A 27494-nucleotide genomic window follows, 5' to 3' on the forward strand; every position below is an offset into this window, starting at 1 on the left:
AAAAATTATGCACTTTTCCAAAGGAGGAAAATAAAGCTCATTTTAACTTTTTGAAAACTACAAAAAAAACCTACTGAAGTTTGAAACTTGAAACAAAGTAGGCTTCTGAATCATAGCGATTCAAAGCTTTATTTGGAATCAAAGCATCCAAGTAAAGCTACATATGAGCGAGCACAATTTCTGAGCATGATCAGTCACAATTCCTTAGATTTTAGGAATTCATTTGAGTCCCCTGGTCAGGCCAGGGGACTCAAGCAGAAAAAATGGATACTGAAATAATTTGCAGGTGGGAGATTTTCAGTTGCTTCTGTAAAATACAAGCAGTAAATTCCTCCAAATCCCAATGACTTATGAACATTTGCTGGTGGGAAAACAGAAACCTTAACATGTACAGATATAAAGTTCCCCTGGGTTCTTCCAGTTGAAGTTGGAGACAAAGATTTACTCACAGTTAGTGACACTGGAGCCAAAACAACCCAGGCTGGATAAACAAGGATATGGTAAATCTCAAATGCTAACTGTTTCATTGAACCCCATTATATTTCAGGAATCTCACAAGTTTTTATTGCTGGTTCCAGTTGTTCTAGTTAAAGGTTACTCAATGAAAAAGAAAATGCTAAGATTGCCCCTTCTTAGCTATTCTAGTTCTCTTTTCTTCTTACCAATAAAGCTTCCAACCCAAAGTTACTTCAGACTGTAAATGGAAGTTGGGTTCTTCTGGCATCATTAGTTTTTTGTAGCTGTGATGAATAAAGATTTCCTCCTGCCCAGTCCTTGAATTTCAGACCAGTCAACTGATTTAGTCTAGCTGCAGAGTGCATGAAGGGGTGAGAAGAGGGATTCAGTAACAGCAGTGGGAAGGGACCCAGGATACCTGAGGGGGTACGGGCTGCGTGTGGTGCCTGGAGTAGGCAGAGCAGTGGGTTTGGCTAGGGAGAGAGCATGGAGTGGTGGTGTGTCAACTTGTCCGAGAGGTGATCATGTGAGTAGTTATTTTAGTAAATGCAATAACCAAACCAAAAATGAAGTTCTGGAGACACAGTGGTGGGTGTGGTGTGGATTTAAGAGTCATATATACCAAGCAGCTAATGCAGGATCAAATCAATATGAAAGCCTCGGAAAAAATTATTTACACATCAGAGGGGAAAGAAAAATCCATGCAATTTGCTTTGAGTTCAGAGGGTTTGTAGAGAAAAACAGGAAGTGAATTCTTGCCAATATGCTTCAGGTGTGACCATCTTTTTGGCTTGAGGGCCTGCAGGTAGCAGGAAGGGTGAGTGAGAAGAAAAGGAGTTGAAAGGAGCAGCAGTAAACTGTCCTCTTTCCATATGGAGCCCAGCTGGAGGAAGTTACATTTTAGACCTTTTCTTTGGATTTTGGCTAAGGAAAGGCTGTTGTATTTGTAACATAATTGAAAAGACAAATATTCTTCACTCCCTTGTTTTTACTTTATTGTCTTGAAAAAATGTGAGAGGAGTGCTTAAATATCACTCTTAGGAGTAGACAAAAAGAAAAATCTATTAAAGTTATCACTTGTTGCCAGGGTATTTAAAAATGGGAGATTTTATGTTTTGAGGGATTCCTTTTAATTATTTGTAATCAAGTCTAGCTGAACTGAATTTATCATGATTGTTCAACTCTTTTTACATGACTAGCTAGTAACAAAAATTGCTTTTGCTCTTTACCAAAAATTTCTTATATTGTGATAGAGTGGTGCTTTTCCTCTAGCATTAAATATGACTCTAATATATTTGGTTAAAAAAATTGAGTTAGTATTTGTAGCTTTTATTATAGAAAACTAAGTTATATGTCCTATATATCTTTGAGATACCTTCTTTATTATTTGGATTAATTAAATATTTCAGTAATAGTCACAGGCTAAAAATAGATTCTCTTACTATTTAGTCTGAATTCCCTAGTGTTTATGGGATGCATCTCCTTGGTGTTATGCAGCTGTTTTGATTTGTGGACTATAATTACTTGCAACTGTTCAACACATACAACTAAGCCAAGTCTGTGTTTGTCTATGATCTAATAAATGAACAACAACAACAACAAAAATACAGCAAGAGCCTAAAATTTTGGATACAACTATATATTTAAAATCCTATATCAGAGAAGAATGACAAAGACCTCATGGACCTATATTTACCAGTGGCAGTTAAATTGTGTAATCCTATATAGAGAAAACAATACCTCTTTCCATTTTAAATGTTAGTGAATGTAAAATATATTAAAAATGTACTGGTTCCCTTGAAGCTTTGGAATTAGCTTTCTGAAGATAGTGGTGGTACTATGAAAACAATGGATGATGCAATTTAAAAAGTGAAAAATGATAGTATTGCCAATCTTTTTGACAATATGATAGAACGAATGCATGTTGAAACTCCCCGAAATTACACTCTATAGTTATAAACATGTAAGAGTTCAGTAACCTACTACAAGTAAGATTAAAACATTTTTAGTTCATGGAAGTGTTTATTTGTTTCTCCATTTCTATGTTTGCTTATCCTACAGTAGTCATAGCTTTTGTTTTGATGTGCTACTGTTATATTGTTGCTACATGAAATTCTTAATTTAGTTCTCTTTAATTTTAACTTTGAAATAAATATTACTTATTTCATCTGTGCCATTATATTTATTATTAACCTTCCAAAACAAATTGGTAACACTTGTCTTTCCAGGTGATGGTAATTTTGATGCATTTTTTTCCTTTCTTCCAGGGGTGTTGGAAAAAACATGCTTTTATTCAAATGGCAGTGAGGTCCTCACAGCTAACAGTGACACTGAAACATCTGATATTCTTTTGCCAAACATGGTTGAAAACAGTTCTGAGATTGATCCCACAATGGATCTCAGCACACGGCCTTCTTCCTGGACCACTATGCCTTTATCCCACGTTGACCAAATGAACAAGAACTCAAATATATTTAGAGAGACTTTCCAGGAAAATTCATTTACTCTCGCAACTCAGGCCACAGTGCTCAATCCTCGCCCTACATATGATGCTGCTTTGGCAGAGGGCTCTGAGGAGAGCACCCAGCTGTTTGCCACTGCAGAGGAGGTGATGTCTTTGTGGTCTACAGATGCATCCTTTAACAACACAGAGAGGATGACCACTCTACCGGTATTAAGTCCTACACGTCCATCTGTGTCACAAGAAATGGATCAGAAAAAAAGTAAGTTTACATTTTATTTGGCTCTGTAACTCTGACTCAAAAAGTATAGAACGTACTGTTGGCATGCCTCCCAATGTCTTCCCATGAGTTCTGAGGAATGTGTCCCTTTTGATAATTTATTTTGTTGTACACATTCCACGTTGTAAGCAACTGGTTTCTTATCAGAACATTTGATTGACCCCATTGAGGAAGATGCGATAAATTCTTTCAGGTATGAATATTTACAATATGTTCTTCAATTGGTGATAATCATGCATTCTTACCAAGGCTAAAAATGAGTTATTGTAGACTGTATTCAGTTTGTAGATTGAATTTTCTATGTTTCTTTAAAATTATGTATGTGGCAAGTACCTTCCTGAACTTGGGATGTAATTACAGTTATAACCTTTTCTGTGTTAATGGATAAATTCTTCTCTAATTTGAAGCAGTTTCTCTATGTAGCAATAAAGTTCCAGTGATGTTTCTGAGGGTTATAATCAAAATGTCTAGAGAGAATAATAACAATTAACTGTGATCAGGTTTTTTTAAAATGTTTGACTATGAAAGTTGGTGCATTTCATTAGTCCCACAGCAATTTTATTGATTCATTAAGTCAGTGGTAGTGAAAGGTTCCCTGATACTGTTTTGATAACAACTGAAATATGCTAGGGTACCATATTAAAATGAATTTGTTTCTTTTGAACTGCATATCATTCCTTTGCTCTTGATCCCACCAGGGCACAAAACAAAACTTATTCCAGGTCATAGAGAGATCTGAAATAGATGAAAGGAGATAATCAGTGACCTAAAAGTGGCATGGTCTGTTAAATGTATTTTTGAAATTTCTATGAAATGAAAATGAAGAAATGGTATCTGACAGTGGTGATCACTTCTGAAAGGCCACTGAATTATATGTTATTTTGAGGAGCAGGTCTGTGTATCATTCCTCTATTGGATTCTGCTCTCAGTTAAGTTATAAGGCCTGTTATTAGTGGTCTGAAATTTTTTTGCTCTGCTGTTTTTTTTAAGCATTCTCCTTTCAGGAGTTTGTGCCTCCCCCCTCATCAAACCGGCAGATAAAACAGGGAAACAGCTCTGTTGGGTCTTTTTCTTGTTCCTTCTGAAGTGAAGTAAAAGTAGGAAAAACCTTTGAATAATACTTTCTTTTTTTAAAACCTGCTACACAGAAGCAACTCCTTTTGAGGGCATTTTACTGATAACTTAGCTATCAAAAATAATAACTTTTTGTGAATCAATGATTTGTCAATATTTTCTTCTGTCCCCTAGACTGTAGTGACTCCACAGGCTATTTGAATGGTACAGGCTTTCTGTAGGTTCTGTTTGCTAAATGACTTTTCTTAAACAGATTTATCTCTTATTTTCTCCCCCTGCAACCCAAACTCAGAACAAATGTGTATAAATCATGGAATCATAGAATGGTTTGGGTTGGAAGGGACCTTAAAGATCATCTAGTTCCAACCCCCCTGCCATGGGCAGGGACACCCTCCACTAGACCACGTTGCCCAAAGCCTCATCCAACCTGGTCTTAAACACTTCCAGGGATGGGGCATCCACAACCTCTCTGGGCAACCTGTTCCAGTACCTCACCACTCTAAAGAATTTCTTTCTAACATCTAATCTAACTCAACCCTCCTTCAGCCTAAATCCATTACCCCTTGTCCTATCACTACACTCCCTGCACACTTGTATCCTATTAGTTATTTATTTATTTACCTCTTTTGGTAACATGGTTAATTGTCACCTTGCCCAGCGTAGAAGCATAGTGTGCTACACTACAGATGCTTCCAACCCACAGGATTTTCAATAATTTCTGTAGCAAAAGGACACCTCAAAGTTAATGGCCTGATGATTAATATTGAGCAAAACTGTAGGGCAATATGCTGCCTGTTTTTCTTAACTAGGTCTTCCTTGATGTGTTGTGGGGTCTAACTGTTCCTATTCTAGAAAATGGTGTCTTTGCATTGCAGTCTTAGTAATTGTGTAGATACAGTATTAGATATATTGTGTAAGATTCTGTGTTTGTAGTCACCTGCCTAATCATCATACTTGAGATACCTGGAATTCCAGGAAATATAGATGAAACAGTGTAAAACTTTTTTCTCTTTTCTTATCATGTTGGAATGAACTCTTTTGAGATGGATATAATATGCATATCCATGTGCATGAGAGGTGATACCTTTCCTTCCTATGATGTTGAGGCAGGGACAGTGATACGGTGGCTCAGGGCAACTTTATGTCTGGATTTCCAAACTTTCAAATATTTGGAGTCTGGTATTATATAGAAAGGCACTTGTAGCCTATTAAGAAATTTGTAAGTATGTGGTCTAGTGCAGTTCATTCCAACAGCATGAACTGGTAAGTGCAGTTCATTCCAACAGCAGTATGTGTGTATATTCTGTAGGCATGACTGCTTGGGATTCTACTGTGAGGTGGTTTCTTCTGTGTAAAGAGAAAAGGACAAAAGATTTTCAAAGACAAATTTGAAATACCGTAGGTTTCTTTAAAAAACAAAATCACCACCACCAAAAAATCCCCATTCCAAACGGAGATACTTCCAATTAGGTTTTTCTTCCCGGTGTTTTGCTTACCTGTATTCATGTGGAGGTTGCCTTAATTCTGTGTGGAGATACATAAAAAATGTACATATATTTTGGGGATCCAGAAGAATTTGGTCTCAGGATAACTATGCATTCCCAAGGCTGTCCAAGGCATGGAGGACTAGAAAGCTGGGAATTTGTTTGAGTACACAGGACTCCTTGGTACCTTGCTTGTACTGGCCTTTGCAAATTAACTCCTTACACTCATACTCCGTCTCTTTGAGAGCTTTGCTTCCTGGAGAGAACTCTAAGGTAACAGAGAACATGGTCTAATGTCCACAGGAAGTTCTTATGTATTCTGATGTGGAGGGAGGTGGGGAATAACTGGGAGATGAGATATAAATAAGCTTTGGAATAGTGAGACTGGAATAGCCTTTTGGAGTAAAAAGGATTTTTTGGGACAAGTAAAACTTAATGACCACCTGGGAATGGTGGTAGTAGATCAAATTAAGTCTCTCTTCCTTAGTGTCTGGATCCAGTTGTGACCATTAGCACATACCTAAAGAAGAATAAACTAGGGCTAGCATACAGACACACTTCAACATTATATGATAGCAGATTCCAGTGATCTGCAGTGAGTCCTGATGAGCGTTCTCCCATGAACTTATGTAATCACTTTTGAACCCATGGAAGACGGATGTTTGAGCTTTTTAGGGACATCTTATAAGGAACTTAATCTCCAAATGAAGTGTGAGGCTGATGTTTCGTCATCTAGCAGATTATCTATCAGTGCAAGTTTCATCTGGTTCAAATGTGGGCAGGTGAATGCATTTCTGTTGGTTTAGTAAGCATGCATAACTTGGAATTTATGCTGGTTTTATGGAGGGTGCTAAAAGACAAATGATATGTCACACAACATAGAGACTGCCAGTGCAAAATCAACCAGACAGAATTCTCTGAACACATTTGAACTGGCATTCATGTGGCCGTAATGTTTTTGGTCTGGTGTTAGTATCCCTAGCACTGGATTTTCTTTACTGATGGATAAAAGCTTCAATAAAAGACATTAGAACACGTTTATAAGAGAAATTATAAACATTGTGACTATATGGTATTCACTCAAGACTTTAAAATAATACAAGTAAGACATTGCTGAGTTACTAACTGGAGAGGAATGAAATTTGGTACATATGACATCAATTATTTAAGAAGTCCTCGAAGCAGAAGGAAGTTCTTTGGCAGAAATTCTAGTAAAGAATAGATTAGTGGGTAAATGGAAATGCATGATACAATAAGATGAAGTTTATTTTCATTTTACAAGGGGAAGCAATGCCTCACAAATCTATTAGTTCTTTGAAGGAGTCAGTGAAAATGCTGGTTAATACAACATACATGGTTTTTTGAAACACTGTTAACAAGAGTCTTCACTGAGAAGTCTTAAAGAGACTCTTACAGACTAATTGCTCGTTAAAAGACAGAAGGAAGAATAAGAATGAATGGTTGGGCTCCACAGTGGATCAGGTTACTGATGGAGTCTTACAGGTTTTTCTGATCTGGGAAAGCAGTAAATAGTCAAATAACATTTCTGCTAATACAGAATTACCTGTCTAAAATGAATAAAGGTCTCATAGTGGAGAGATTGACTGATAAAATGTTTAGATGACTTTATGCCAATCGGTGCAAAAGAATGCTGGAGAGTGGGGAACAATCCTAGCTCTATGTAATACAATGCGGGACTCTCAGCTAGCTTTGCCACAAAAAACCCCCCAACCTGACAGTTTGCTGCAGACAGCATTCTGGCTCTGTGAATGGCAAGAAGGCAAACAGGGTGTTAGGTATCATCATGAAGTCTGCAAAGAACAAAACAGAAAATCTCATTACATCAGTGTATAAGTTCAGAAAGGTAATAGTAGGATTGGAAAAGGCAAATAGCAGGCAACCAGACTAGTAGAGACATGGAATGGCTTAGATGTGAGGAGGCACTAAATAGGAGGAAGACACTGTTTTCCTCCTGAAAAACCGCTGGCTGAGGAGTAAGTGGTGTGGTAGATAACTGCACCATTTTGAGTGTCCTGAGAAATAGAATAGGGAACAGTTACTCACTGTTTTTCATTATATCAGTAGGTGCCTTTTTTTTTTTTTTTTTTTTTTTGTTATCACACAGTAAAACAAAAAAGGAGACGTAGCTACGTATTCACAGAATTCACAGCTACTTATTCACAGAATACATAGCTACATAATGGAACTCATTGCCACAGGATGATGAGAAAACCAGAAAGGATGAGAATGCTTGTGGAGCTTCAAGAGGGCTTGGTCTGTTGAGGGCTTTTAAACACAATAGTCCAGTTGCAACCTCTGACTGGTGAAGGTTCAAGATTTTAGGTTGCCAGAAGTTGTTGTTATACTCCTAGGTGGTTGTTTCTTATATTTGCCCTAAATTCTTAGACTTTTTCCTGAACAGATAATGCTGGCCCCTACCAAAGACTAGCTTCTGAGTTACATGTATCCTGTGTTACCTCTCCGTTGGAAGGCAAGTGGAGGAATACGTTTTTCCTGTTGAGGGATTTGAGTTTGTTTGAGTTCGTGTTTAAATGTCTTCTGAAGGCATGGGCCATGGTCCTAAGTCACTAGGTTGGTTCATTGGAGAGTTTTCTGATAGCAAAAACATCAGGAAGGGAGTCTTAGGTGAACCAATAGGTTCAGTACTGTACATTCACGAAATGTAGAAGTCAATGCTTAACAGAAAAAGAACCACATACCAAATAGTAATTAACTTAAAGAAAAAAGGATGTTTTTCCAAGATAAGTATCAGTACAATTTTATTGGTACTTTTTTCTCTTTGAAACAAAAGTAGGCTGCATTTAGGCAGTAAAGTGAGAGACTGACCAGGAGGGATCTCAAGTGTATGAGACTGAGCGGGATGTTTTCATTTCAAATGAAGCAGAGTCCCTGTTTTGTAATACTGCTCATTTGGGGAGACAGGAAGAAGGACAGCTAGGGTTGACATTCTTCCTAGAAAAACATCCTATAAACTAATGGAATATGTACCGGGACAAGAGGTATTAGTGTCTGATTTTGTTTCTTCCACTCACTGATGTTTATGCGTTCGTATATTTAATATCTCTTTTTTTCTGTGCCAAGTCTCTCATACTTCTCTCCTAGCAGACAGTCCCGTAACTCCTCTGCCATTTCACAAAAAAAAAAAAAAAAAAGTTTCAGTGGAGAACTGTGACAGTGTTCAGATCCTAAATCTTAACATGAAATTTAACATCCTAAATGTACATGAAAAGTAATGTGCCCAAGCTTGATCTTCTGCCGTACCTTTCTGTGCTTGGCATCACACCCCTCCCCAGCAGGCTCTAACACTGTGAGGAGCCGAGAGAGGAAGGCCCGTTTCGCAGCACAGCCCCAGAAGCCGCAGCGGGTCTCTATGGTGCCCGAAACCGTTCCCGAGACTTGCGGTTGCCGCTAAGCAAGGCCGGCTGCAGTCCCGCCTTCCCAGCCGCGCCGCCGCCGCCTCGGGTGCTGCGCTTCGGCCACGAGAGGGCGCTGCTGCTGCTGCTGCTGCCGGCGGCCCCGGCGCGGCCCCGGGCCCCGCGGGCGCTCCCGGGGAGGAGGGGGGCACCCGGGGCGCGGAACACCGGCGCAGGCCGCATCTGCATCTCGCCTCATCTGCGGAGGAGAGGGAGGTACTCCCGTGTGTGAGCGGGAGGTGGCGCTGCTGGTAGCAGAGGTGGTCAGCAGAGGCTTCCATCTGCGGAGCAGCCCCGCTGCGACTCCAGGTATAATGCGGAGTCTAGGGAGACCTTTCATTAGGAAATGAACTGAGTAAAGAGCAAGGTGGATGGAAATAAGGGACGTGCTTTTTCCAGCTCTGTACTTGACAGAGTGCTAGGAAGAGGCACGCATCCAAAATGAACGTGGATGTGGTTCCTGTGCAGCTCCTCTCCGTGCTTGCACAAGTGTGCAGGAGGCTGAAAAAACCACCCATCTCTAAACAGTTGCTTGGAAAAATGAAGTGGAAAAGTGCGTTCACAAAAGCGACTCACTGTATCGGAGGACTTGTTAAGTGTTTCAAAAAGCATAGTATTTATGTTTGCTTGCTTGCATCTTTTGCTCCTAAATAAGAAATGTAATTCTTATGCAGAGGACCCTTAGGTCTTTTCACAAGTCATGCCCATCTTTGAAACTCAGCAATTTAATTTATTTGCAGTCCCCTGCTCAGTCTAGAGGTTATCCTAGTCCTATGTTTACTTTATATGTGAAATAAATCTCTTTGTCTCTACCCAACATTTCTTTACTTTTTGTATTTGGTATTCTGCCACTACTACAATCTACAGAGAACTAGTCTGGCCCAGCTTTCTGTTTGGTAGAAAAAAGCAGTATGAGAACCACTGTGGGGATAGCTGGACAGGATATGGCACACATGGCACAGAAAGAAGAAATTCCCTGCGTCTCTCCCTGCCATGTGCTGCTCATCCTGAAGACATTTTTTTTTCCTACTGAAGCTAAGGTATCCAGTGACTGCATCTCAAATCAGACCACAGGCTTGCATCTCCCTAATCTGCAGCATCTCAATCAGTGATCTAATAAATCACTTTGTCTTCTAGCTCAATTTATGTTTAATTACTTGTACAAGTTGGAATAGACCCAATTATATAGGGAGTAATAGCAGCAATAGACCCATGGTAGATCTTTAGGGGTATTCTTGTCCTCAAAAAAACCCAAATTTTTTCAAAATGTTAAAATATGATTTTTTCCTGAAGGGAAAATGGCTTTGATTTTTCAGATCGGCATAGAAGAGCATAACCAGTGGTCTCCTAAATCCCAGGCCAGGAGTTTAGCCACTCATCTGTGGGTTTTTTCATGCAAATGCAAGCATGAGTAGACTGATATGGTAATTTTGTTCGTGCTTGAGTTCATGCTTGAGAGTGTTTTCTCTTCCAGCAGTAGCTTCTGTTTCTTTATCTTACCTATACCAATATTTTCTCTCAAAATTAAAGAAAGTGAAAAAAGCTGCCCTAAAATTTTGGCAATGCAGTCCTCATTAAAAAATACATTTTTTTACAAGTCAAAATAATCACTAGAGCCATTCAGGTTTTCTTGTCTAGCAGAAATTTATAATTAAATTTGCAGTTGACATGGCAAAATTAGTGACTTACAAGAAAAACAAATGGTGAATTTTCACTAAATTCGATAGCAAGAACCTGGTTTTCATCGTTTTGCCTATTCCACCATTGCTGTTTCATATGGGGGCATGTGCATAGCTTGGCAAGGAAACCACTAAGTTTCTGACACATGAGATGTATTAACTAGAACCCAAAAGATTCTTAAAAGTCATTACTCTTTATATAGAATATAGAGAGATTTTTCATTACAACTTATGTTTATAAGGAAGAAAAAACTTACTAGCTTTTATCACGTGGTGCATTGCTGCTCTGGGGTAACTGTAAGTTTGCCAAAAACTTCACATGCTTGCGTAAGAATTATAATGAGGTTGCTAACATTTTCATACATTTACCTTTAGCTAAGCTTGTGATTTCAGTTCCGTTTATTAAATTTATGCCTCTTTATTGCAACTATTTTGTTTGTAGATTATCATCTGTCCAAATGCAGTCTGATGAAACAATGTTCTGTATATCTAGCAGACCTCAAGTATCTGTTGGGATTAATACTGTAATAAGTACTATGAATAAGTATCACACCCCTCTTGCAATTCCATGTATCTTTGCTCTTTGGCCTTTCAGCAGCATGGTTTACTTTAGAGTGGGAGATTCCCTCCTTGGAAATAACTACAAAGTCAGCTTTGTTCTAACTTTTAAATGACATGTGTGCTTCTGGAGTTATGGATGTGTATACCTTTAAAACTTTAAAGAAGTCTTTTCAGCTTTATGCCTTTTATGCATCCATTATGGTTTTTTTACACTTTATTGTTTGTAGCTTAAACAGATGTTTGTGCCCAAATTGAACCATGAACTGACCAAGAGGCTAAGCAAGAAGTCATATGCACAGCCCAGCATGAAGCTTTCAAGGACGGGAACAATGAAACAAGGCCTATCTTAAGATAGTTGGCTGAGAATTGCAGCCACTGACTTCCTTTTCAGACCCATCAGCTTCTCTGAAACTATTTTAAAAATTATTTGGGTGGTTATTTCAACAAAAAGATGTTAACACATGTTTTGTTCTATGTTATGATTGATATCACTTTGTTTCCGAAGGTACACCTTACATCTGGTAGCAGGATGTGATTTTATGTTTGATTAAAGTTGATCTGCTTTATGCTTCTGCACAGTCTGTTATGAATTATAATAGATGAGTGCAGCCAGGTGTGGGTATAGAGCCATCATTAATATAAAATGGTAAGATCTAAACTCTTGTCCAAAAACTGAAAGGTCAAAGTATTGATAAAACAGGAAGTGATTTACAATCACTTGCATCTTTTGCAATCATGTGAAAGAACAATGTAACAAGTACCATGATTTGAAATTGTTTTGGGGATGGGAATTTGAGAAAGCGATAAATTGCCCAGTATTGTTAAAGATTAATTTAGCTACTAATCCATATACAAAATCTTTCTCACCTTTATTATGACTGATAATTTAAAAAATCCTAATGATGCTCTTCAATGAAATAAAAAGGCAGAAGTTCAGACTAGAAATTAGGAAAAGCTTTTTCACCGGATGGTTAGTGCAGCAGTAGAACTCGTTGCCCACAGAGGCTGTGGGATCCCTATCCTTAGGTGTTTCCAAGACTCAGCCAAAGTCATGGATGATGATGTGCTGGTGGCAATCTCACTTGGAGCAGCAGGTTGGCTAGGGACCTCCAGAGGACTGTTTCAACCAGTATTTCTATGATTGTAAGGTATAAAATATTTGCACATAAGGAGTAGAACATGAGCATTTTGCATGGGTGAAAAAGATTTAACATTACAGCTTGTTTAACAGCATTTGAGATAATTTTGACCTAATTTTCATGGGGAAACTTGTCGTTTCTTTCTGTGTAACTACCATAGGCAATTAAACAATAAGCTACAAAACAGAATATTGAGGGAAGCTATCTGTATTTTTTTAATGGAATTATGTGAAAGAAATAAATAGACTTTCCATTCTGAGAAGAGCAATTGAAGCACAAGGATTTAAAAATCGCAGTTTGCACAAGCAACTTGCAAGCATCATGTTCATAAGATTTAAATGCAACCTGAAAAGGCATACAGTTATAGAAAACTTCATCATAGTTATGTTAAGCTCTTAAACACCTGCCTAATCCTTTTACACACTAAAAAAAAAAAAAAAGGAGGGGTAGTTGATCTCTGATTGCTCAGGCTGTGAAAGTTTGTCAACATTCTTTGTTCACACAACAATCAAATAGTGTAACTGGAATTCTAAGGAATAACTCCAATAATGTAGATAGCTAGGCTTGTCTGTGAACAGAAGTATTCAGACTCTAGTGGTAGAAACAGTATTAGGCCACCACTGAATATTTTAAAAACATGATGCTCAGAAGAAAATTCCACTGATATAGACAGGAGAGTCAGTAGCAGCCCCTCAGAATAAAGAAAGGGCCCAGGAAGTTGTATATCATGTTTTGCAACTTTTACTTTGCTAAATGTCCTATCAAACTCAGAAGATCTAGGCTGCAGTACTTCTGGCTAACACAAATGTTCTTTTATAGACAATGACTATCTGTACTGTAATGAAACAAGCACATTCATACTTCTGAAAAACATAGTTGTGGGAATTTTCCATAGGGAAAACAATAATTTGTTAGACTGATCAGTCCTTAGTTAGCCAGGGCTTTAAAGTTCAGCACCCAGATCTTAAGCTTCACCTGCAAACTGCCGAGCAGGAAACTGCAGTATGCAAAGCATACATTTCATCTACTTGCAGTGTTCTGCTTAGCTAGTGTGGTGCTGTCTTCTGCTCTTACTTTCTGGACAGATTTCACGGGGGGGGTGGGGGGGTGGGGGTTTGCTGTGTTAATTTTGTCTGAAAGTGAGGTGGGCATAAGTTATCATTGTGAGATATACTTGGAAAAAAGGATCCTAATTTCTTACTGACCACATCAGAAGAGTAATTTGACTATTCTAGAAGGATAATTAACCAGAAACAACTGAGACAGCTCAGGCACAGCCTATTTCTATGCTGACCTACTCATAGCCTGTTGAGTATGTCAACTATTGTAAATCTTTTACAAAGCACTGTAGTGTTTTGTTTTGAACATACCAGTATTGGTGCATAATTAAATGTTGTCAATCAAACTAGCATTCATTTTCGCTTATTGAAAACACATTTGTTTAAAAAAAAAAAGAAAAAGAAACAACCAAAAACATCTGGATGCCTGTCTGGGTCCTGTGGAAGCTACAATTTTTTCATCCCAATTTTTTTTTAACAAAGGCTATCAAGAGTACTAAAATTATGCATGTTTCAAAAAAATAGCAAAATCCTGTCAAACCTAGTATGCCATGGAAAATAGTCTCTGATGATAGATCTAATCCTAAAATTAATTTCACTTTGTGCCTTTTGTTTATTTAATGGTAGGTTCTTAGAATATGTCTCCAATTTGACTAAAGAATTCTGTAATTAGGAAATGACTAATCAGCGTACCAGAGCTGGAATATAGGGTAGGCGTTTAGCCTCAGCTTTGGCTAAGGAGCTTACCTGCTCTCAGCTGGGCCTGCCCAAGGGATTACAGAAGCAAGTATGGGCCTCAGCCAAGAACGGCAGCATCTGGAAGCCCCTTGGTGAAAGAAGTGGGGCTCCAAAAAATGAGGTGGCTTGATGAAGAGTTCAGCCTTCTGCAATATTCTTTGGTCAGGAGAATAATGGAGTTAAAATTTATGACTACATTTGGCTCTAAGCGAGAAGTGCCTGGTGCAGACTGGATGTGGTGTTCCACTGTACAGCAGCTGGTACAGATTGCCTTAAAAATATTTATGATACTGCTTCAACTCTCATCTAAAATGTATTTCCCCCATGGCTATTCCCCTCTCTGTGACCTGGGAGATAATGAATTGTTTTTGTCTCTACTGCAGGTGGTCAGTAGCCTTATCACCTCTCCCTTTGGTACCTGTGGAGCACAAGGGGGAGCTGAGAATCACTCACTGCTTTCAAATTGTATAATTCATTAGCTGAACGAAGTTAAATGCAGAGCAATTGTTTTCAGCTAGTCTTGCAGTCTGACTTCTATTTCAGATCTGCAGATGGGGTTTGCTGTTCAAAAGCTTGTTTTTCTCTTCCCCACATAAGCTCTTAGAAGTCATCTGGGCTTCATTTTAGAGGTTAGCGGGGCTGAGGTGTCCCCATTCCTTTTGCTCAGAGACGTACAGTGCTGTACGCTGCTTTTTATGCGCTGGTATTTGCTGTCTCCTTGATGAGCTGACTTGGCTCTGACACTGGCTAAGTCAGCTCTTGGCTGGTTTGGCACCGAAGTTTTTTAAAGGAAATGGCAAGGGCGTATTGTTGAGAGGAAGCAGTATTGCGCCACTTCATCGGTTCAATTGTCTTGTGAAATGTTGTTCTGACCTAACAAAAGGTCATGACTTTTCTTAGAAACTTACTGGACAGTGCATTGCTTATCTCTTTAGGCTACCATGGCTGTTACTGAAACATGAGCGTGAAACACGAGTTTGTCAAATGTCTACCCATGTGTAAATGTAACAAACTTGATACTATTCCTCCTGAGGTTATGTCTTTGTGCTGTATTGAAGCTGCATAAAGGCATTCCTGTTAAGCCCTTCTTTAGGGATCAAGACATTACATTTAATATGTAAAGTGCTTCTGATAAACCAGATTTCCCAAAATCTGAAGGATCATTTATGTCCATAATCTCCTAAAACAAACGCTATTAGTGCTTTTACTTAAGTGCTTCTTAATCCTTGTTTCCATTTTGCAATGTACTGTAGAGGATCTTGGTTCTAGCAAAGGAGAACTTTTTATTTTTCACAAATTGAAGGGAAGTTTCTTCTTATATTGCTTTCCATCCCTTCGTCATTTTTGCATTTTGGTGCTGGAGGTATTGCTGTTTGTACACACTTTTTCTTTTGCATTGGCTACAGACAAAGTGTTTACCAAAAATTTATTGACTGTGGTAGCAGTCTTGAGACAGAAATATTTGTCAGGTCCTCAATGACATTTTGGTCTTGTCAAGAGAGACTGTTGGAAATGGTGACCCAGCTGTTGACAGTTGTTTGCATTTTTACAACAGAGTGTATAGTTAAGTATTCCCATTGTCTTTTCCTTCACTTCCTGAATGTTTAATGGATACTTTTAGGTATGAGCTTTCTATTTCCATGGTACAACTAAATAGTTTGTCAGTTGCAAAGGAAATGAGAAGTGTTATGGAAGTGATGATTCTATCACTGATGAACCTGTTCCTACACTAGCTGGGAATTAATCTATTTTGGTTTTGGCAGTTCTAGAAAGGCAAAAGGTTCCTTTAGATAAAATCAGTGTGGATGTTAGAAAATTTGTGGATTTCTTTTTTTTTTTTTTTTTTTGTTTGAAATTTAGTTTTCAATAGGTGACTCAAAGCAAAATGCTTTGAATGCCAAACTGGAATTAACCATAGGTTAGTTCTTACAGAAGCAAGTCTAGAAAAGATGTGCTAAACAAGCTCATTTAGCTAGACTTTGATTTTAATTTTCAGAGGCATCAGGAACTCAAAGTGTATGTTATCAGTCTTTGTTGTGGCATTTTTAGCATTTTTAAGGGAGTCAAACCCAACACAACTATTTAGCAACCCCAATTTACATGCAAATAGGCAAATAATGTCTTCTTTCAGCAGTTTAAAAAGGAGTTATCTCATTTTGAGCTAAAGATCTTACAAACCTAGTAGCTCTAAAGATGTCTTGAACTGTCCCAGCCCTTGAATGATGAACATACTTTCTAAATATAAATAGGATGACCCAGCTTGTTCTGTCTTTTTCTGTGCTCTTATATCATACACATTAAAGCTTTGGTACACTTCAGCACAGATTTGGAGGATTTACTTACCTGCCAGTGACAAAAAAATCTTCAAAACTAAGTTATCTAGCACTTTCTACTACCTGTACATAATTTCTGGACAGTAACTAGTTTCACATGTTAATTCTACTTACATATGGTCTTATCATGACACAAACCCTTTTATTCTCAAAGTAGATACTTAAGCTAACTAGACAATGTTGTTGTGGATTGATCTTGGCTGGCTGCCACATGCCCACCCAGCTGGTCTCTAATTCCTCTCCTTCAACAAGACAGAGGGAGAGAATAAGATGGAAATCTCACGGGCTGAGGAAAAGACAGGGAGATTTACCATATCAGGCAAAACAGACTCGACTTGGGGAAAATTAATTGAATGTATTTAAAATAGATTTGGATGATGAGAAACAAAGACAAAAACTAAACCACCTTCCCCCCACCTTGTTGTTCTTCCCAGGCTCAACTTCATTCCCAACTCCTCTACTTCCTCCCTGCTGTGAGCGGCACTGTGGGGATGGGGATTGTTGTCAGTCCATAACAGTTCCTCTCTGCTGCTTCTTCCTCCTAAAGCCTCTTCCCTGCCCCAGCCTGGGATCCCTCCCACTGGCTGCAGTCTATCCAGAACAGCTCCCGTGTGGGTCCTCTTTATGGGCTGCAGTCCCTTAGGATAAGGCTGTTTCAGCGTGAGCCCTCGCTGACAAGACCTTGTTTCAAAATATTGAAAGTGCTCTCTTCTTCGTGACATCTAACGTGTTTTATAGCAAAAAAAGTTTGCTAAAATTAAATTTGTGCAATCTTTTGACAAATCTTCATGTTTTAGAAGATAAATGACCTAACCATTTTGCTATGGTGTAAAAGGGACAATTTATCAATATAGCTACATCCAGACCATGGAATGTATGCACTGTGGGAATAAATTTGTGAATAGTTGAGTTTTGGTGATCTAGTGAATAAAGAGTCAAAATGGATGGGTCATGAAGCATGATTAAGGTTCTAAGCAATCTCACATGGCTCTAGAATATTTTCTCCATCCACAGTAAATTCTGTTGACTTGCTCATTAGAGTGACCAATTAAATCACCGTAACAACCTAAGATCGGGAGAATCTGTCTCTCTTATTTGATTGTGATAAATCAAGCCCCTATAGTTTTAGCATTTCTTTAATGGAGAGCAGATATAAGTGGGAGACAGCAACAAACTGTGACTTCTTTTGGCAAATAACCCGTGTGGTAGTAGTTGGCATCAGGTTAGAGAAAGATAGCTGTAGAATAATTTACTCCTCAGTAAATCTCCATCTTTAAAAAATAAGAGATTAATTTAAATCTTGAAACTATAGCTTTTTATGCTACTTTTTAAGAAAAAAACCATATATAATAAAGGAATGCTTTAGTCATGCAAGAGGACCTTGATTTTAGTTGTACGACAATGGAAAATGTTCTCCAGTTTACATCAGTGAAGAAACCTTTGGGCTATTTGGTAAATAGCTGGAGTGAGATTGTAAAAGTAAACCATCACAGTGACATAATCCCCAAGTACATTGTTTTAGCAGGAAGAAAGCAACTGCTGTAACTGCCTTATGGATGTTACAAAATTGTGATATGGCATGAGAAATAACAGCTGGCAGGAAAGGAGGTGTGTGTGATAATCCATAAAGATGTGGCCTCTATTATGAAAATGCTTGAGAACTTCTGGTCTAAAAAAGCATTTCTTAACTGCATTTGTATTATTTGTCCTATACACAAGTTTACATACTTGTGTTGCTGTACATCAGGATGGAAGCACCAAATGCACTGATTACACAGAAGCTGTTAATAAAACTTCTAAAGCCTGAAACTTAAGAAAGAAATGCTTTTGAACCATTAGAACTTCTTATTGAGTACAAATTCTGGTTCTGCATGGATTTGCTCTTAAAATGACTCCTATCCAGATATCCTAAAATACTTATTTAATACAGTTGCAGAAATGAATTGTGTCTATTTTCCTAACGGAAGTTTTGAGCTAATCAAAGGCAGATGACATATATTATGTACATGATGTTCCTTTTTAGGCAACAGTTTGAGTGGAAGTTTGAAATATTGTTTTCATTTTGTGCCAATGTACCTCAATAGATACAAAAGGACTATGTGCAATTGAAGAGAATCCTAGCAGGAATCAGAGATGAGTAAAAGGTGTTCAGCTGTTCTTCATTCATTGTGTTACTTTAATTTCTTTCACACCATTTTCCTTGTCATGAAGAATTTGGAACTTGCTTCATTTACAGATGTCTCTTTAGCAAGCTTTTTATTTTTCCAATATGATGGTGACAATGTGTCTTGGCTCACATTAAATCTTAAGGAGCTACAGAGGTCAAGAGAGTGACACATTTGAAAAGGGAAGGCAACTATTTAGAACACTTGAGCATATGCTAAATTCACCCCTTTTCAGAAAGCGCTTCAGCACATGCTTAAAAGATGCTTTCAGTAGAGAAGCTGTCTAGCCTCAGGACTGAAATTCCAAATATGAAAAAGTCAGTGCTTTTTGAAAAGTTGTTGGCACCTACCTTCCCTGTTGATTTGAATGGGGTCTGTTGGTGCTCAGTAGTTCTGAAAAATAACGTCCATTTATTCTGTGGCTACCTTTTATCCACACATGCAATGATATGAAGAGTTTTAAGCAGTTTATTATCAGGATCTTGAGCACAACGCTAAATTTAGGAATGCCCTTAACTACCCACGGTCTGCCAGAGAGGCTCTGGAACCTGTGACCTCTGATTTCAGGCATCTAACTAATGCTTATTAGAGTAGTGCACCTCTAATTAGATGAAGCTTTAATTTAAGACTGTGCATTGTGAATACCTTTCAGAATAGGATGTCTCATTTTGGATATCCAAAGAGGTTAAATCTTGATATGGCATCTCAAATATTCAGTTTAGTGCTTCAAAATATATAGGCAAATAAAGTTAAGAGCACTCTTCATTTATAATGTTTTCATTAACATACATAATTTTGAACTTCTTAAAAAGCAGATGTTATTCTCTCATTTAGACAGATTTAATTTTGGAAGGATGACTAGGTACTCTGATTACAGCAACTGTTTAGTATGTCATTTAGATAAAAATGCATCTGCAGTATTTGTATTCTAAGTGTTTCAGCATTCCATGAATTAAAAAATGGAACTGAGGGGTAACTGACATAAAAGTGTAATGGTTCTTTAGGCCTAAGATAGCAATGCAAAAAATACCTCCAGTTACTATAAATTTTAAAATAGGCACAAATGATTTGTATCTGTCTGACTAGCTTACACCCTCATAAGTATTTTTAAAATTCTTGTGTAAACGATTTTAAAAATCTTATCTAAACCATAAGTCTTTAATTGCAGAAAAGTTGGATGAAATCCAAGTAGAAGACAGTAACAAAGAAACATAAGCAAGGTGGGATATGTTGAAAGGTAAATTGCACTCATTATAATTGCACTCATTATTGAAAAGTAATGTGCACTCATTATAAGTAATGATTGTTATGTCTTGCATAGGGGAGAAAGCATATAAATAGGGACATACAAACTCTATCTGCAAATAAGAGCTGTATTGACAAGACGAGATTGTAGAGTGAAGCTGACATTGTAATACAGAAAATAAAGGGAAGGTAAAGATGGAAAATGAAAGGAAATGTAATTACCTGGGAGGTTAAGTCATATAAAGAGTAATTTCCACTGCGTCCAGCATAAGAGAGATTCTGGTGAGAAGACAGCAGGGGTCTCCAACAGATGGCAAGAATCATTCAGACATGGAAGCTTGAAATTGTTGAAGAAATTAAACGCATTCTTTGTCTCACTATTTACAATGTCAAATTTAGGACAGATGTCTGAAAGACAAGCATTTTCAGGAGTATTAAAGGGGAAATATTAAGGGAAGGCAGAAAAAGAAATGAAAAAAAAAATATTTAACTGGCTGATTTAAAAACAAAGCCAAGTAAACTGGATCCAACCTGAAAGTATGAAGAAAAATGTGACTTAGTTTGACGGGTACATTTTGAGTAGTATGGCCAATTTGTCTGTGAAGTTTCTTTATTGATTTCAAACTGTGATTTAAAATATGTCCTGATACAAACAGTTACACAATAGCCAACAGAGTACTTTTTTGAAGAACTGAGACCTTTACACTGAAGGAAATAGTACAAATGATACCGAGATGTTGATCAGACTTGAAAAGCATTGAAGACTTAAGATTTTTTTTTAAAGCTATTTCCTTTCACAGCTTGATTTTGGTTTTCTATGTCATGTCTTCCTCCAATTTATACTGTTATAATCAATGACACAGAGACTTATCAGGATTTTATCCTGTTATAGGGACTATCCAGAGGACCTAATTCCATTACTGCATTTTTGATGTGTCCTTGTCTCTTCCTTGCTTCTGTCTAGCCTTCCATACAGAAAGATGACCTACAATTTTCCTCTTCTCTCAGGCTTCCTCTCCCAACTTCACTGACATTTTTCCTCATGGCTCTGAGTCTAGTGTCTCTATTCAAGGTCTGCTTGGTTAGCATGGGGTTTATCTTCCCTGTCATGGGCACCTTCACACAGTGATAAGCACATAAAAATTATCTAAATCTGACGTGGCTAAGTGGGATCTGGGCTAGCTAAAGAAAAGATTTAAAAAGACAGTAGAGCAATGAGTGAGTCCTTTGTAGAATTTAGAGTTTTCAATTATTTGTTCATGTTACTTGAATTTGAAAAGAAAGAATATTTTTATTAGGCTATGGTAGTTTGCCCTTGGCAGGCTGCCAGGTATCCACCCAGCTGTTCTCTCACTCCGTCTCCTCAACAGGACAGCGTGGAGAGAAAACAAGATGAAAAATCTCTTGAATTGAGTGAAGGACAGGGGGATGACTTATCAATTGCCATCAGGTGCAAAACAGACTTGTCTTGGGAAAATTAATTGAATGTATTGCCAATTTGATGGTAAGAAACAAATACAAGAACTAAAACACCTTTCCTGCACCACACCCTTCTTCCCAGGCTCAACTTCACTCCTTTATTCCCATCTCCTCTACCTCCTCCTGGCTGTGAATGGCACAGGGGGATGGGGAATGGGGTTGCAGTCAGTTCCTCTCTGCTGCTGTTTCCTCCTCACACTTTCCCCTGCTTCATTGTTGGGTCCCTGAACTGGCTGCAGTCCTTCCAGAACAGCTCCTGTGTGGGTGGCCGTCCCTCAGGATAAGCCTGTTCCAGCATGGGACTTCCACAGGCTGTGGTTCCTTCAGGACATACCCACCTGCTCTGGCGTGGAGTCCTCCACAGGCTTCAGAGTGGGTACCTGCTCCACCACAGGCTTCTCGGGAATCTCTGCTGCAGTGTCTGAAGCACCTCCTCCCCTCCTTCTTCTCTCAACTTGGTGTTCATGGGATTATTTCTCACACTTCCTTTTCCTCACTCTCTCGCCTCTGTGCAGCATTTTGCCCTCTTTTAAACACGCTTTCCTTGAGGTGCTGCCATTGTGACTGCGGGGCTCAGCCATGCCCTACATGGGGTCCGTTGGAGCCAGCTGGAACTGGTTGTGTCTGGCACAGGCCAGCCCTGGTCTCTCCTCACAGGGGCTGCCCTGCAGCCCCCTGCTGCCACCTACAACTGGTACTGAGAAAGCTGGGAAAAACAGCCAAATTTTCCTCTCACTAAATCATCTAAGAGGAAGCAAAATCTAGGGAAATAAAGTAAGAGGAATTATATCTAATTTGTATTTTAATTATGAGAAATAAATTATATCCATGAGACAAAACAATAGTTAATACAGTGAAAGCTTTTGACTGGAGGGTGGTGTGATATGTTTTAGCCATTGGGGGAACTGTCAAGACCAGAAGACACTCATAAACCATTATAATCTTATCAGCTGAATTTTGGTTTGACAGAAATGCTAATATTTTGTTCTATCTGTATCAGGTGTTGTAATTAAAAATACTTTTCCTTCAGATCTTACTTTTCTTGTAGTGATAAAAGCTTATGAGTATGACACCACTACTACTTTGATTTTATTAATCTTTTATCACATAGTTAGTTTCTTAAATTTCTTAAGATCTGTTATCCTGCACTTAACTGTACTTTTCCAAGGGATTAAAAGAGCACCTACCTAGTGCTCTTCCTAGTTGTAGAAAAGTTGGTGTTTTTCCTCCACAATGTGTAGATATCCTTTTTATTTCCTTCAGTAGTGTACTACTATGACAGTGTGCTGTTCTGTAAGGATTGGTTGTGTTTTCTGTTATGGTATAATGTGTCCTGTAAGAGAACAAATATGCAGCTTTTCCAGGAGTGTGGAAAAAATGCAAGGAAGGGCCTGAGAACGTGTTTAGAAGGGAACAGACACTTGGCGTACACGCTCAGCAGCCAAGCTGTCCCTCCTGTCAGGAAACAGAGGCAGCCGTGAGTTGTGGAAATCGTGTTTTCAAGGAAGCATTCATGTGAAAAAATTGCAGAGACTATGCTTTTGTTGTGAAACAGTTGATTTTAACTCCTGATACTTGAACTAAGGAGAAAACAGTTTGTAGATTTCCCTGCTGGGCAGATTCCAAAGGATAGATCCTAGTTCCTGGCATCTATTGAAGTGTGTCAGAAGAAAAATCACTTATTAGGGTGCTTTTCCTGAGTTACGGAGAAAACATCTGAAATGCAGTCTCAGATGTGCAGTCCCAAGTGGACTGTACATGAGAAATTCATAGCTGGAGGGAGACCAAGAAAATCTGTCCATCTTCTGTTTTAATTGAAATGAAAAATTTACCAAGATGTCATAGTAAATTAAAAGAAGTATTAAAATTTTTGAAGACAGTAATGAGTATTGGAAAGAAGTTTTGCTGAGAAGACCAGATGGTAGGTGGAATGTCGTGCTCCTTTCATCTGGAGCAAAAGTCCATGATAATCCGGATGTGCAAGAGCAACAGGACAGAGGGGGTAAAAAAGGCATTCTATAGCTTCATGTGTCTCACATTAGATTGTGAAATCAAGCAGAGTCACAAGATCCTTTTAAGGTCAGGAGAACATGGCGACTTGGGATTGGAAAAAAATTAATTTGCTGAAGGTCATTCCCATGTCAAGAAGTCTGCAAATTGCTGCTGTAGGCAAATTAGACAAGTTTCAAAGTTAGAATGGATGAGTTTGGTTTGGTTTTGCTCTTTTTAATGGGACTCCTAGAAATTTTCAAGACATTTTAGTATTAAAGATGAGATTTCATTCCACATTGGTAAAGCTTTTGCTATGAAAGAGTCAGGTGACAGTTGCCATTTTTCCTTGGATTTACTGAGGCTTTACCAGTGAATTTATGGACTGCAAATGTGCAACATAGTATTGAAAGTGTACTAAGCTAAGTTCTGTAATGAAGTGGGTGATGATTCCTGCTGCAAATTGAACATGGTTTCATTTTCCATGAGCTACTTAAAGATGTTCTGTAAAGATTGTTCTGATTAAAAAGATTATTTTCTAATAATCCCAGCAAACCTGACCTGGAATGTGAAAATCAGGCTGCATACTTTCCTCAAGCACTCTTGTATGCTATGTTATGCTTTGCATACCTGAGACAGAGGCTTGTTTTGCACATCTGCTACGACAATCCTAGTAAAAATATACCCTAGCTAGGATCTAGGCCAGTTCACATTAGCTTTAACTGAAGGCATCCTTTAACTGCATTACAATTAAAATGGCTGATGCCAGGAGGAAAAATCCCAGATCTGTTTTTATAGTGTAAGTTAGAAAAAAGATGCATTCAGAATGCAGAGTTGCACCAAATTTCATAGAATCGTAGAATGGTTTGGGTTGGAAGGGACCTCAAAGATCATCTAGTTCCAACTCCCCTGCTGCGGGCAGGGACACCCTCCACTAGACCACGTTGCCCAAAGCCTCATCCAGCCTGGTCTTAAACACTTCCAGGGATGGGGCATCCACAGCTTCTCTGGGCAACCTGTTCCAGTGCCTCACCACTCTCACAGTAAAGAATTTCTTTCTAACATCTAATCTAAATTGACCCTCCTTCAGCTTGAACCCATTACCCCATGTCCTGTCACGACACTCCCTCATAAACAGTCCCTCCCCATCTTTCCTGTAGGCCCCCTTCAGAAACTGGTAAGCTGCACTTAGATCTCCCTGGAGCCACCTTTTCTCCAGGCTGAACAACCCCAACTCTCTCAGCCTGTCCTCATAGGAGAGGTGCTCCAGCCCTCTGATCAGCTTCGTGGCCCTCCTCTGGACTCGCTCCAACAGCTCCATGTCTCTCCTGTACTTGGGCCCCCAGAGCTGGATGCAGTACTCCAGGTGGGGAATTTATTAATCCATTTTAGAGTAAAGGTGTTTTTTCATTTTTCATCAGACAGGAATGGAGTCTGATGGTGCAATTCAAATATTCCTAACCCTTTCAAAGTGCTTTATGGTTCTGGGCAGTGATTACACATCCTGCAAAAGCACTGCTTCAGCTGCTGTGAGCAGGCTTTAATCTTACCCACTGGTTCCTGCCACTGGACTGCCACATTTCTTGTCCTAGAACAAATGTTTTTGCTGCCAAAAAGCTATTCAACCCAATGATCTGATCCAAATGAAATAGTTATTTTTTCCCTCTTTCTCTCCTCCATCTTGTGCCCACCAAAAAATTAAAAAGTTGGGCAGGAGAGCAGAGGAAAGGCTATTTTTTTCAGGCAGGCAAATGTACAGACTTAGTTCATTGCATGGCCTCAAAAACATCTAGAAGTGACAAGCACTTTTGGGTGAGGAACCATGACCTTATCATTACAGGGATGGTTGAGCATTTTAAAACTAAAGAGATTAATCAAGCTTATGCTGCAGTTCCAGTTGCATTTCTTTGGGACTGCTATAAACATTGTCTTTTGGGAAAGAATGTAGGTGATTATTTTCAGTCAGCTCACTGTAGTCCAGTTCACTTTGTGCAGATGGAGTCCATAGGTAGTGCAATCTGGGAACAATCTGAAGAGAAGAGAGGGAAACGGGAAGTGTGTTGTTTAAATTATTTTCAGCAGCACTGAATATAAAACTGGAGACTTGCATTGCAATTGTTGCAATTTTACCAGTTCAGTGCATCTGGCAATAGCCAGTGATAAACAGAAAACACTTAAATTAGATGAATGTCAGAAATGACCCATATAATTAGGAACCATGCTGTTTTGATCAACAGCTTTTTCACGTGTTGTTATTCCCTTTCACTGCTCTTTTCTTCCTCCTCCAGGTACTGCCAAAACTAGTTTATGTGCCTTGTATTCCCTGTAATTAATGAATCTTTACTGGAGAAAAGTAGTAAATATGTTGAGGCTTTTCTATGTGTATTCGGCATTTATCTTCTTCTCTGATCTGTTTCCTTCTTGGTTTGTAACATGTTTAGTACTGGTATGTTATACCATCAGTCAGATTAGCTTTCTGGCACTGGAGGGCCACATGGTTTATAAAATGCACTTAGCCTGTACATATGGAGCAGAACTTAGCAATTTGGTAGAATAGTTATGCATTTTGAGGTTTACTCTATTCTTTTCTTATATCTGTGGCTGTTTGTAAGTGTAATTATTCAGATTTTCTGTTTATTAAAAAAAATAATACTGTTATCCTTACTGAAATATATTTTTATCTTTTTAATCTTTTTATTTGAATACCTACTCTTAATTAAATAAGCAGTCCCTTTTGCTTGTATTTTAAATAGCTTTTCTCCTACTTTTAATGTTCTTTAAAATAAGGTATTCCTTGCTCTGTAGAATATTGTGTCTGTATCACTGTTTGCCTATGTACAGAGCAATTTGGCACTGAGCAGACTTGTGTGTCTGAAAGATGTGTTCTGTCTATCACAAGTTATTGGGCTTGATGCAAGAATTAATGGAGGGACTTCTTTTGTGTAAATGATCAGAATAGGGAATCTTTGAGTTTTCTTCCGGTCTCAGTTTAGGTGAGACATAGTTTTAGCTTGATTAGAATGAGGGGAGAGACTTGCTGTTGTTTCAGTGGGGCAAGATTCAATTCCTTATTTTTTTGTTGAGACTTCTGGAAAGCGAGAAGACAAAGGGGGTAACTTTGAGTATACGCATTAGGCCCGGAAAAATTAGGGATTGTTTTTTACCAAGTCTAGATAAAATTTGAAACCCAGGTTTTTTGTACATCCCTTCAAAGACATTGCAATTTGAAAAAGAACTAATGAATTTTTTCTTCATTATGCTTTGTTTTCCCTACCCTTATGTGAGGTTGTATTAGTCTATAGATATCAGAATTTGCCACTATTGCATTTAGACAGTGAAGACTGTGTCTAGACTGAAAGGTGAGGAAGAGACAGACTTGCTGAACCCTTAAAGCTGCATCCTGTGTACTTTCCATCCCCAGCTTTTATCAAGTTGGAAAGTTAGGTGTAAATGACCCACACAGTTCTTGGAAGAAGCCCATTTGGTGCTACCTATGTCCAGTTTGCTTAGATAATGAGAACAGGAGTGCTAAGGATTGAATATGCTCAAGAGTTTTCCCCCTTCAGAAGGCTAGAGTTAGGATGGTCACTTAGCATGAGTTTGATTTGTTTACAGCGTGATTAGTGGCAGAGTATGGTCTTGAGAATGGGCTGAGTTCCCTGCTTATTTTACAATGTGGATATGCTCTGTGTGTGGAAAATAATGCTACTGGAGCCTGACTGGATGGCCTAGAAAGGCCTTCATCAAAGTAGGGAGCTGTCAAAAATAATTAGATTTTAATAGTTTGTTCTTGATGAAAATTCTGAATTTGGTGTATGGCTTGTGAAACTCACTCTTAAGAACTTTATGTAGGAAGTTAACCTGCTGATCGTGCATAGCTGAGAGAGCCTACTGCAGATGACAGGGCATTAGCAGAGAA

General features: G+C 38.6%; 1 protein-coding gene across 1 annotated transcript in view; it reads left to right on the top strand.

Annotated features, from left to right (window-relative positions):
- The window catches only part of CORIN (corin, serine peptidase), a 151238-nt gene that overhangs the window by 26091 nt on the left and 97653 nt on the right, over window positions 1-27494 (top strand). The window contains exon 3 of the mRNA XM_075752210.1: window positions 2724-3179. Within this exon, the coding sequence (XP_075608325.1) occupies window positions 2724-3179 (456 nt within the window). The remainder of the gene's footprint in view (window positions 1-2723; window positions 3180-27494) is intronic.

This window comes from Balearica regulorum, chromosome 4, assembly GCF_011004875.1.
Source record: "Balearica regulorum gibbericeps isolate bBalReg1 chromosome 4, bBalReg1.pri, whole genome shotgun sequence".
Taxonomy (NCBI): domain Eukaryota; kingdom Metazoa; phylum Chordata; class Aves; order Gruiformes; family Gruidae; genus Balearica; species Balearica regulorum.